Genomic DNA, 12,849 nt, shown 5'->3' with positions numbered 1-12,849 from the left:
TAGTCTGCCACATTCTGCATAACAAGCCTCATGCCTTCCATAACATCATTGCCCCCACCTTCCACACTATTGTGCTTCTTCTAAGACAATTTGTTTGGATTAGCAGACTGATTTGATGGTTGGAAAGTAGCAGTGTGGGAGCCTCCATCCTCGTTACTAGTTGTTAGAAAGCTATCAACATAGATATACATGCCTAGCGTCCTCATCCACGTAAGACCAATATTGTCTCTAGCATGAGCACCACCACACTCAAATGACCAATTACCTGAAACCCTTGGCTCATGTTGTTTTGCACCAGATGGAATAGAGGTATCTTTAGGATAGACATAATCAACGATTTTACAATATATAGATACCAATTTTACAATATCCACGTAAGACAATAACACGCATAACGAGACTGTTGTTTCCACATTAAGAAAGTGTAATAGTAAGGTCGAACTGCCACTTGAACTTGGAGTTGAAAAGAAAATTTTGTTCTTGCATATATTTTATGATGACTTTGAGAGTCTATGGTTCCAAAGATCTAAAAGAAATGAGTATTTATAGAGACATATCACGTCGATCTTATTGGGCAAAAATCTTCGAGTTTGAATCTTAAGTAGTTAAGTAGAAGGGTAGCTACAGGTTTAATGATATAACCAATCTCAATTCAAGGTGATTACACTAACAAAATGATTAGATGAAAAGTAAGAAATTGGAAAATCAAATAACAAGTAGAAAATCAAATTTTGTAAGTCACATATCTCATCAAGATCATAGTACAAACTATTGGACTTGTTAGATCATGACAGTGTACCAACTGGTAATAAAAGAAAGAAAAAGAAAAGTGGCAGACTTAGTATGTCTCTGTTTGGTTGACATATTTCCACACTAATAATAATAATACAGTGTAATTAATTAGTGGCTGTAAATAGCCAGAATTTTCCAGAACGAGTGGTAGAAATTAGTAAAAAAACGAGATTAGTAATAATAAAAAAATTCGAGAAGGAGAGAAAGAAAGAATTGTCTGTAAATTGATGAATTATAGAAAAGTTGTGCCGTTTAGATGCATGTGTTTGGAATAGCATTGGATCTTTACCCATTATTATTCCAATTCATATTCACAGCTATTTTAATCGGTATTGGATTACTTCACTTGCTTAAAACCACTGCTTCTTCATACTTTCTAGGCGACGCCAATTTCCAAGAAGAAGAAAATAATAATAATAATATTAATATGTGTGCCGTTGCCGTTGAAAGCGGCGATGGTGGTGTTTGTGCTGCGTGTGGGAAAGCTGGGAGTAGTAAGAGGTGTTCTGGTTGCAAGGCTGTTATGTATTGGTAATTTTTCTTAAATTTCGTTTCTTGAATTTAATGCACATTGTAATATGTGTCCAACTTTAGGAAGACTAATTTGATTGGGGGAAAATTAAGTTTGGCGTTTTGTTTCTTCAGCTCTCATACTTGCCAGTTGGAGCATTGGAGATCAAGTCACAGACAAAAATGTCAGGAGCTCAGAAAATTTGCAAAATCAGATGTCAGTAGCATTGCTGGAAAAGCTTCTGCCTGTGATGGTAAATCTACTAAAGAATTTCCACTGATAAAGAAGGTAAGTGTAACCAGCTGTTATTATATGAATTTGTAGTGCCAGTATTCTCCTTCAACAGTGAGAAACTCATTGCTTTGCGTAATTCACAGGTTCTATTTCCTTATGAAGAATTTGTGAAGCTCTTTAACTGGAACGACGTGAGATTCCCCCCTTGTGGCCTTTTAAATTGTGGGAACAGGTCAGTGCAAGGGTATGAGTGTATGACAACCTATACTCCTGTGATTGGACGATGCTAACTTTTCTGCTTTCACTGTGCAGCTGCTATGCCAATGTTGTTCTACAATGTCTATCATGTACTCAGCCGCTTGTTGCATATATGTTGAAAATTGGCCACAAGAGAAAATGTAATAAAAAAAAAAATTGTTCTTGTCCCTTTTTTTTTGTGACATAGATATCTATTATTACTTATTAGCAGGATTTGAACGCCATTTTACGAATTTCACATTGTTTTATGTTCTTCTATATGTAGGCAGACGGAACGACTGGTGCTTCCTTTGTGAACTTGAAATTCATGTTGAAAGAGTCAGATGTAGTTGGCAACCCTTTTCCCCAACGAACATTCTCTCTCGGTTACCCAATATTGGTGGTAATCTTGGCTATGGAAAACAGGAAGATGCCCACGAATTTATGAGGTCTGTTTTTCTTGATTGAGTTTCAACTTGTTTAAAAAATATAAGTATTATGATCTCAATATGAATTTCCAAAACGGGGGGAAAAAAAAAAGGATGATATATAATTTGTTTTATTAACGACCTAACCTGATGATTGTATTGTTTTTGTAGGTTTGCAATTGACACAATGCAGTCAGTATGCCTTGATGAATTTGGTGGAGAAAGAACCCTCCATCCCAGTTCCCAAGAGACGACCCTTATTCAATATATATTTGGCGGTCACCTTCAGTCTCAGGTTACAACAGTTCTGAATCTTCTCAATTACGATTCTTATGCTTAAGCTATACATGTTATGATTCTGAATATATTTGGCGGCGCTAAGCTTATTATTTTATGGGTTTAGCACCTTGAGGCTTAAGCTTTACATGTTATTATATTGTTTTAGTTTTTGTCCATTTTTTTTACGACTTAACCCCTCATTACTTCTTAAGACTGAAAACTCCCTGTTAGGTTGTGTTTTGAGCATCAAAACGCCTCATTCTATTAGAAATCACAAATTACAGTCATCTAACCCTATTTTTCCATATTCACTTTTGTTCTTTGTTGGAAGATTCTTTTGGAGGCAGAGAGGCTTACATGTGTTTTTTTTTAAAACTTACTTGTTTTGGACCAGGAAAGAAGATGATTCTTGGGTACTAACAATTAATATTCATGCTTATCACTTCTTCTTCCTCTTCTACTTTTTTTTTATCTAATAATTTTTTTTTCCATTATCTAATTAATTTGTCAATTTTTTTGATATTAGAACTTTACTCCCATCCCCTTTTCTTGTTGAAGGTGGGAATCAGCCCCACCTCCCAAGGCTTGACTAGGAGGCCGGACACATTCACAGTACCCTCTTATTTTTTATTTTATTTTTTTGGTTACAGGCGTAAAACATAATAGTAAAGATTAGTATTACGCATTCCTACATGTTCAGTTTCTACTTTTTTGGGTCTATACTCGTACAGCTCATGTATTACTTGTTTTTTATCAGCAAAGAAAATGATACTTTGTTATTAACAGTTGATATTCACACAACCATTCTTAGCTGTTTTTTTCCCTATTTTTCAGAAGTGAAACCTAATAGTAAATAATAGTCAATTACACATTCCTACATGTTCAGTTTCTACCTTTTCAGGTCTATACTCGTACAGAACATGTATTACCTGTTTTCTATCAGCAAAGAAGATGATTCTTTGTTGATTTCACGTTTTTCGCATATTTTTAGCATTTAATGCTTGCATTTATAAAAGTAAAGCTTAATAGTTCAAAGATTAGTCGATTACAGATCCTACATTTTCAGTTTCTTCTTGTGTATGATTTCAATGTTTTTCCTGATGTCAATAATCAATATTTGGATATATGGGTTCTTCCTATTCTTATTTATGCGGTGTACTGTACTATTACACTATTACCTCCATGATATAGGCTAACTACTAATATAATCCTATTGTATCCAATTTCATTTGAAGTTTAAGGTAGCTTGCGTCATTTGTGAGCTGTGAAGTCAACATTAGTTAGGTGACTCTACTTTAGATAGGATAGAACAACTTGGTGTGGAATCTTTGATGTATGGGCTTGGGAGTTTGGTAAAAGATCTTTCTATTAATTGATAAACAGGAAAGGAAAAATCTTTAAGTTCCAACTTCCAAGGAAAAGCATGCTGTTGAGACCTTAGAGCTTGAGAGTGGTCACTGAAGGAAATCCATGTTAGGATGCCTTTATATTTTATTGTTTCAAGTAAGCATGTCTTGAGGTAAAAAATGAGAACTAATGTATTGATTATTTTGACACATACGAAAAAGGGATGCAATGAATGAAAGTAACTGGTGCTTATGCTGTCTTGTATTCTACTTTTTTGTTCAGTCAAAAACATCCACTTCCCTGTTTGTATGCTCCAAGGTGTTCAAAGAGTTTGAGTAATCTTATTGGAGCTTGTGGCTAGGCGGTACTCAATTTGGTACTTTTTATTCTTAAAAAAAAAGACTTACCAACTCTTTTTTTTAATCAGGTTAAGTGTTTAAAATGCAAGGAGATCTCATATCGGCATGAAAATATGATGGATTTAACTGTTGAAATTCAAGGCGACGCTGACTCGTTGGAGGAATGCCTTGACCAATTCACTGCTGAAGAGTGGCTCGACGGGGATAACATGTATAAATGCGATGGGTAAGTTTTCTTTGTATACCGTCTATAATATGAAGAAATCTGTTTAGGTGATTATTTATTTTTAATGTACTATTTTTGGCATAATGAAGCATAAAGGATGCTTTACTGTTACGTTTTGACCCATACTGTTTATACGCTGCGGAATTAGGTTAATCATGCACTGAGTTGGCTGTCATTACTTGAGATCACTGGATGACTTAATAAACCTTTTTTTGGTTCTATTATTGTTACTAGCTCGATCACGTTGTGCGTGACCCTAGAGTTGCAGTTTTTGAGCATAGGTAGGAACTGATAACAAATAATCTGAAGGTTAAAAGAAATGGAGTGGGAATTACGACAAAACAAATGTTTGCAAGAAGAATTTGAAAAGATTATAATTTAAAAGAACCAGGTGAAATGTTCTTTAATTGAACACTGTTTTAAGGAACGATAGGTCGATGCTTCAAAGCTGCCTCTAATGTTTCAGAAGAGTTATTAAAAGGAAAGAAAATACTTGTACCTTATACCCAACCCCTCAAATCTAAACGTAAGCACGACAAAGCATGCTTCTCTATTTCTCTCTCACCCCTGCCCCTCCTTCAGTAATTGCCCCCGGCTAAGACTGAAAGCAAATTCACAAACACACAAAACAAGGCCTAATAACCCTTGATCTATCAACACTTGAAAGTCATATGGGGTATTTAGCTTTTGCTCCCTGTGATAATAGGATTGATCCATGCTAATGCCTTACTAGCTTTTGCCCCCCCCCCTGACTATTAGTTGGCCATGTTGACCATCTCTTGACTATTTCAACCTTCTGATGCATTATTTGTAACATGATAAAGACTATCCCAGTGCGAATCAACAAAGTACACTGTAGCTATGCCAAGTCTGAATGTTACCCTCCTCCAAGAATGAGATTCTCGTAACTGTGCCCTCCGACCCTTACATCGATAGATGACCTGACTAAAATATGTAATTGGATTGACCTTTTAAAGTATGTACCACCGATGGAAATTAGCAAGGCGTAAAATACCAACAAACGCACAAGTCCTTCTAATTTTGCTTGATGTAGTCAAAGATAGATTTCTAGGAGGATTTTAGAGAAATTGGCCAATCTATTCATTTCATATACATGTGATAGTGTTCAAAGTGACTTATACATCACCAGTTAAAGGTACACATTAATCTCAATATCAATATATCTGACTCACTGCAAAAGAAATCTTTCCTAAATATGCCAGTTTTCAGATTCCAAATAAGCAGATATCATGTTAGACTTGAATATTGTAAATCTCCTCTCACTTAAATATGACATTATTGTAAGTCATTTAGAAATTAACAATGAATAGCATTAAATACAAAATGTGTTCAGTTATTATCTAGCAGGACAGGTATTACGAGAGTTTCACAGATTTACTTACTTCCAGATTTTTGTTTCTGTCATTGAACATCATATCTCAAGTATGGTGTTTTAAGCTATTGCTATGGACAACAATAAATATCTTTACCATTACTTTGGCATAGTATCTTAGAACTCTATGTCGTATTCCTCTTTTGTTATTATCTGATCATAACTTTTACTATTGGTTGATACTGCAGATGTAATGACTATGTCAGGGCTTGCAAACGTCTTGCAATTCATCGTGCTCCAAACATCCTCACCATTGCTCTTAAAAGATTTCAGGTCCTACTTTATATGTTATGTCTATTCACAAGCATAAATAGTTGTTGCATTCTTTCTGGTTTCTTCATCTTCAATGGCTGTTTCCTTCTTCGAAACAAAGAATACTTTAAATTGGACAAAATTCCATCAGAAACTGAAGAGCCATATATTGAATTATCTTCCTTGGAGAACCAATTTGTTTCCGTTCATGCCAAGCTTTCTCACAGTATTTTCCTTTCAAGGAAATCATATATATATATTTTTTTAAATCGAAAGTGACTTACCTAACACGTGTGAATTGGGCTTCCATTTTTTTTCGAAATGCAGCCATACTGTCAAGAAATGTATCACCCAAAACCCCAATAAAGTTGGCACTCTATGTGATAGGAGCACCCAAGAATAATTACCATTACCTCTCTCTCTTCCCTTCTTTTTCTTTTCTCTTCTGTTCCACGTTTGTCAGTTGCCCAAACTGTCACCTTCCACATGGTGTTGGTCGGATCCAACCAACACCATGTGCACGATGTCAGTCCTTTGGGGTCTTCCGACCTGGAAATATATTGCCCGTGTAGTATAGTGGTGGGGTGGGGTCTCAGATAACATGAGCAAAGGGGTAATTGTCAGAAATGTTGGCTATAATTTGTTAGCTTCTTCGCTCGGTAGCATTCTTATTGATAAATTCATTTCCTCTTTTTTTGAGTTAAGAGCGTTAGATCTGAAATTGTGCTTATTAACTTGTGCAGACTGGGAGGTTTGGGAAATTGAACAAAAGAGTAACTTTCCCCGAGACGTTAGATCTTGGCCCTTACATGAGTGAACCTGGAAATTCCACTGATTTCTATCATCTCTATGCGGTGGTTGTGCATGTTGACATGTTGAATGCATCATATTTTGGTCATTATATCTGCTATGTCAAAGGTCTTTGTGGAAATTGGTTCAAGGTTGATGACTGCAAGGTAGTTTTTTCATCTGACTACTTTGGATTTTTTGGTTCATTATTCTTGGTCTGTTATATTTCAATTATTAAAGGATCTGGCTATTGCCAAGGGCCCTTTCGCTAATGCTAATGGCTATTTTCCAATTTGCCTAAAATACCCTCTAAAAATTATTACAACAGTTTTTTTCTCTATGCCACTCATAGCTTTTCACATATATTTAGCCGATTAAAAAAACTTAAAAATAGGGTATTGTAGATTCATTGTAAACAATATAATAACTGTTGATGTCTCTGATCTCCAATTCTTCAAATCTTTAGTGGCTAGGGAGACCCACAAACTTTGATGAATTTATGTCACATGAAGCAGGGCTTAGTAGTGGTGTTTGGATCTTTTCATTGCTTCTAATGCAACAAGAAACTCCAATACATTTACCCACCTCCATCCTTATACTAGGGTATACAAGCCTACAAGATAATGGTGTTAATATGATGATTTACTAGTTTTGACTTTTGAGTGATGCTGCCGGAGATATCAATTCGTATTTCGTTTTAAATTAAAGGATGTCACACACTCGCATGTTATCAAGCGCTGAATTAAAAGCACTAGAGAAATTGGTTTGGTTTCACCAGTGCCAACATTTGCGAAGCAATTTAAATTACAAAACCCAACATGGGTAGCAGTAATGATCTGTTCTCAGCTTCTAAGATCCTAAAACTTAGTAGTCAGCTTCCAAGATTCTAAAACCAAGTAGACTGAAAATAAATGATGTATGAAATCCTCTTAAGTAGTCAGCTTCTAAGATTATAAAACCAAGTAGACTGAAAATAAATGATGTATGAAACCCTCTTTTTCTAGTTAGGAACCAATGAAATCCTTGGTTCTCATTTCCCCTCTTTTTCTTTTGAAAGATACATTTATGAGCAGCTCTAAATTTATGGGGGCATGCACATGTTTGATTTAGTGACTGCGGCTAATTCGACTAGAAAAAAAATCTCATATATATTGTTAGCTCTCAAAGGGTAATCTGGGCAATTTGGAGAAGGGCCATTGGCAAAAGCAAAACAGCCCTTGGCAATAGGCGCCTCCTTATTAAATTATGGCTGTTGATCACGCATTTCATTCTAAATTGTATGGTTGTTAATATCACAGGTGGCGACTGTTGACTTGGAGGAGGTACTTGCCCAGGGAGCATATATGCTCTTATACAGCAGGTAACTCATCTGCTTTATATTGCAAATACACATTAAAACTTTTTTAGTATATAGATGAGAGGGTGGAAGCAAGGTTGGCCGGGTAGAAATGACTACTCGGTAGAAGTACTCTTGAAATGGGGGACAGTGATTACTTGAATCTATTCTAAACTGAAAACCGAAAAAATTATCGTTTTGGGTACCGAAACTTGGTCGTATTTTACGTTTTGGGTACTATACAAAAAATATTATTACGTTTTGAGTACCATATGTCACTGTTTTTGCAAATTTGGGGACTCTTTATGTATTCGTTATGTATTTCACTGTATTTCATCATTTAAAATAAAGGCATGTGCCTTGCACATGCTTCTCTTTCTCCTCACCACTTCTATCACCAACTTTAACTCTACCACCTCCATGACTCCATCTTCAACTCTATCATCACCATCTTCATGCTACCACATCCATCCATCTTCAATTCCACCGCCACCATCTTCATCCCACCCCCATCATATTCCTTACATCACCACATCCACATCCACCACCTCCATCTTCAATTCCACTAACATCATCTTCATTCCACCACCACCATTGTCCTTATCTATGCACATCCATCACCTACATATCCATTTACACACACACAAAAACACAAATTCTTGATATAAATGAGTAATTGGTGGTTATTAATGACGATGGTGGGGGATGGGGGGAATGGAGATAGTGGTGGAGATGATAATGTTGAATGAGGTGGTGGGGTGAAAATGGCGGCGGCAGAATTGAAGATGGAGGTGGTGGAATGACGATGGAGGTGATGGTGGTGGTGGTGAAAGAAAAACATGTGCCTTACACATGTGCACATGGCTCTTTTAATTTTTTTAATGCAATTATGTGAATTAATTTTGCCACACAAGCATTTTGTTAGCGCTGTGCCGCCGTTGTAACAGAACATAACGAGTCCCCATACCTGAAAATTTTGGTACCCTATTTTGCAAGATTTTTTGTACGGCACCCAAAACGTAAAATACGACCAAGTTCGGTTCCCAAAACGATAATTTTTTCTTCTAAACCACATACTAAGTTACTTTCTTTTTCTTTTTTCTATACCCAAAGAAGTGGCACAACAACCTGAAATGGTTTTTAGAAGGTTTGTTTAAGGGAGTATCTGATGGAATATACATTGTTCTAGCATAGCATATCATATATCATATATATATCATATCATATATATATATGATATGATATATGCTAGAACAATGTATATTCCATCAGTATTGAGGAGAATCGGAAAGTTGATTTAGTTAAAAGGGATTAAATAGTGCCTTTGTGAGTAAGAAGGTGGTCTTGGGTGTAAGTACTTGTTCGCCATGGATGAAGCCATTGAGTCGCTTTTACTATTCATTCAGCCTAAGAATCTTATATAACAGTAAGAGGTTGACCTTTACGGGAAGAGAACAAACTGTCTTTGACGCCTTTCCTTGCAGCTGCGTTCCTATAATTCATCAATTTCCATTTGGACTTCTATTGCTTTGTTACTTAAATCATGCATTAGCACCAAAGTTGCCGTGTGCTGAATAGGATTTTACCTTTAGATACAGATCCCAAGGGGTTGGTACCTATTGGAGTTTGTAATTGTGAAATGTTGCCTGCATTGGAGTTATTCCTCTGCTGGTTTTAGTTTGGTCCATGACAATTGTGGTTACACTGGTCAAGTGCTACTATATAAGCGACTTGGCACAGTGCCATGATATAATTGAACAAAAGGCTTGGATTATTGTTAGTGATTCAGTAGGCTCATATTTGTCAACAACTATATAGTACATGTGAGTGATGGACTGGGGTCTTTGAGATATATTCATAGAAAGATTGCCCGTTTTTTTTTAATAGCCATGTCAATTAGCCGGTATGTAGTCTTTTGAGTTTACATTGCTAATCCATTTGGTCCGCTGTTATAAATCACATAAACAAAGTTCTTCTACCACTTTGGACAGGACGCACGCGCGGCCGTCATGCATCAAGCCCCTAGAAACTTGTGAGGACGAAAAGCAGCAAGTGGTTGAAGAAGAGCAGTCATGTTTAAAGCCAGTAGCTGAATCTGTGACCATTGAAGCATTTAGCAGCATTATCCCAAGCATGCGTACTGCTGTGAGACCACCTGCAGAGGAGGAGAAGCAAGTGGTGGATGTAGTTGAAGAAGAGCAGTCATGCTCACAGACTGCAGATGAATCTATGACCATTGAAAGGTCTATTGAACCATTTAGCAGCATTATTGCCAGCATGCATACTGATGCTAGACCACCTCCAGAGGAGGAGAAGCAGCGAGTGGTGGATGTGGTTGAAGAAGAGCAGTCATGCTTACAGCCAGCAGTTGAATCTATGACCATTGAAGGGTCTATTGAACCGTTTAGAAGCATTATTAACAACATGCATACTGATGCTAGACCTCCTCCAGAGGATGAGAAGCAGCAAGGGGGTTTTTTGATCGAAGAAGCTCAGCCATATTCAAAGTCTTCTGGTGAATATATTACTTTGGAAGGGTCAACCGATTCCTTTAGTACTATGCCTACTGAGGTCAAATCCCTCTCTGTTGAGTCTAGCTCGAATGAAGATGAGCCAGTGTATATGAACCTTGATGATCCCATTGAAGCTAACTCTAGATTTACAAGTGAATATCCAGCAGCTACTACTGTTGATGCTGTGAGTGATGTTGAATCGAGCCCATTGTATAGAGCCGATGGTCCTGTTAAGGTTGATGTATTGGTCACTGGAGGAGATCAACAGGATCTTGACTTGGGTAATACGGAATCAAGTTCCTTGAGTTTGAAGTATCTTGATGCAACAGGACTTGCTTCTTCGGCGGAGGTTCTTCAGGGAAACACCTCAATTGCTAAATGCAGTAAAGAGTCAATTTTAAAGGAATTTTCAGTGGATGAATGTTTGTCATATGAGGGTGAGATACATGAAATGGCTGAGACATCTTGCACTGTTCCTTCTGCTGGTTCAAATTCAGTTACAAAAGTTGTACAAGAGGGGAAACCTTTCACCCATACCTTGCCAAACCCCACACAGGAGCAAGTCAGTAGAGTGAACTCTTTGAATACGGCTCCTACAGCTCTGGGAGCACAAGGAAATGCTTCGAAATTGGTTGGAGGGAAACATCTCTCTAATGGGAAGCAGAAGCCACTGTTCTCTCGTGGGTTTATTGACAAGGGCTCCAGATGTAGATCACCAAATAAGAATGGTACCCTGGTAAAATCTGGTGAAGATGGTATGTCCTTCAGGGTGAGCACTGACTGCAATGGATTTACTAAACCTGCTGTTTCTCAAAACATCAGTGTGGTCCATGAACTTGACGGAAATTCCGGTATTAACTTTAAACCTAATTCTATTATATTTATGGAGAATCAATGCGAGAAGAATTATATGGATGTGGATGAAGCGACTGGCAAACCACTTAGTGAACCTAGTGATCTACGACAGTACCACTTCAATGGAAATGGTAGCTCGATTAAATATGAAGAAAACACTATTCATAACAGAAGTGAAGGACAAGAAACATTATTGCACAGCGGCAAATATGCATTCACTCCGGGCTTTCTCAACAAGCCATCCAGGAAGAAATTTCTAAAGAAGGATGAGGAAGGCCAAAGATCGAATCATGATCGGCACCAATTCCCTAGGGTTAACTGATGTGAAAATAGAAAAATATTTTAGCATAAATTTTGTTCCCTGCTCTCAGTATCTCCTGGTCAAGATCTAATCGAGGAGCATTATGATTTTAATCTACTACTCAAGAGTCATTACTGATGCAGTGGTGTTGCTAACTTTTTCATTGGAAGTGGAAAACATTGCAAAAGGCAGTTAAGTTGGTACATTTAAAGAATTATGAGGTGGTTTAACTAAGGAAGCTCAGTCAATATCATGCCATTGCCAGAGTTGGGACAAATGGTTACATCTTGTAATTATTTGTTTGTTTTAAAGTACCGTATTCTTTCCACTTTTTGTTTCACTATTTTGGGCGGTGCAGCCATCAGAGAATGGTGTTCCGAGGGATCCATCTGGGTTTTCTTTATTTTTGAAACTCTCAGATGCTTCTTTGCCATGTTTAAGTTCACATAATATTTTTTGAAGCACAATGTACTTCACGTGTATGTAGGAGATTCAGATGCCACGTCGCCATTTGTAAAACCATTAATACTTTTGAAGCCAGAAAGTTATCCACTTTGTTAGATTTACCTTATTTTTTGGTGACTCTGTAGGATCTCAGTGGTTCTTGTGGATATGAGATTAGTAGAATAGTACTTGGTTTACATAAAGATAAGAAAAGCCAACTGCATGTTGTTCGGCAACTGTTATAATCTAGAGCTCTTTGAGCAAGACTAGAGAGTGCGCCAAGCCTGCAATCTTGCCACTAGCTCAAAGTTCAGACAACAAAAGGTTCATTCATTCTACTTCTTTCTTTGTGGTTATATCAGTACGAAGTGGATAAAATAATTCACTACATTTTTCCTTGCTCCAAGCCTCCAATACGGTTTTCATGTTAAATCTATTTAATCATCAAGAATACTATCATCCTTTTCTTTCGTCGAAGTTGATATTTTGAATCGGATTGGTTCTAATTCGACAATGTATTGGATCACAGAATGTCGATAGACAGCTTGTATAA

General features: G+C 37.0%; 1 protein-coding gene across 1 annotated transcript; it reads left to right on the top strand.

Moving 5' to 3' along the window:
* Nucleotides 1–915: 915 nt before the first annotated feature.
* On the top strand, nucleotides 916–12,404 carry UBP18 (ubiquitin-specific protease 18). Its single transcript, XM_086601044.1, has 11 exons — nucleotides 916–1,323; nucleotides 1,438–1,591; nucleotides 1,681–1,769; nucleotides 1,850–1,935; nucleotides 2,061–2,223; nucleotides 2,374–2,497; nucleotides 4,256–4,413; nucleotides 5,995–6,079; nucleotides 6,802–7,014; nucleotides 8,146–8,207; nucleotides 10,175–12,404. The coding sequence occupies exons 1-11, from the start codon at nucleotides 1,049–1,051 to the stop codon at nucleotides 11,871–11,873; spliced, it is 3,108 nt and encodes a 1,035-aa protein (XP_086457170.1). The 5' UTR covers nucleotides 916–1,048; the 3' UTR covers nucleotides 11,874–12,404.
* The last annotated feature ends 445 nt before the right edge of the window (nucleotides 12,405–12,849 follow it).

The sequence above is a fragment of the Coptis chinensis genome, chromosome 3 (assembly GCF_015680905.1).
Source record: "Coptis chinensis isolate HL-2020 chromosome 3, ASM1568090v1, whole genome shotgun sequence".
NCBI lineage: Eukaryota > Viridiplantae > Streptophyta > Magnoliopsida > Ranunculales > Ranunculaceae > Coptis > Coptis chinensis.
This window is presented reverse-complemented; position numbering and strand designations above follow the sequence as displayed.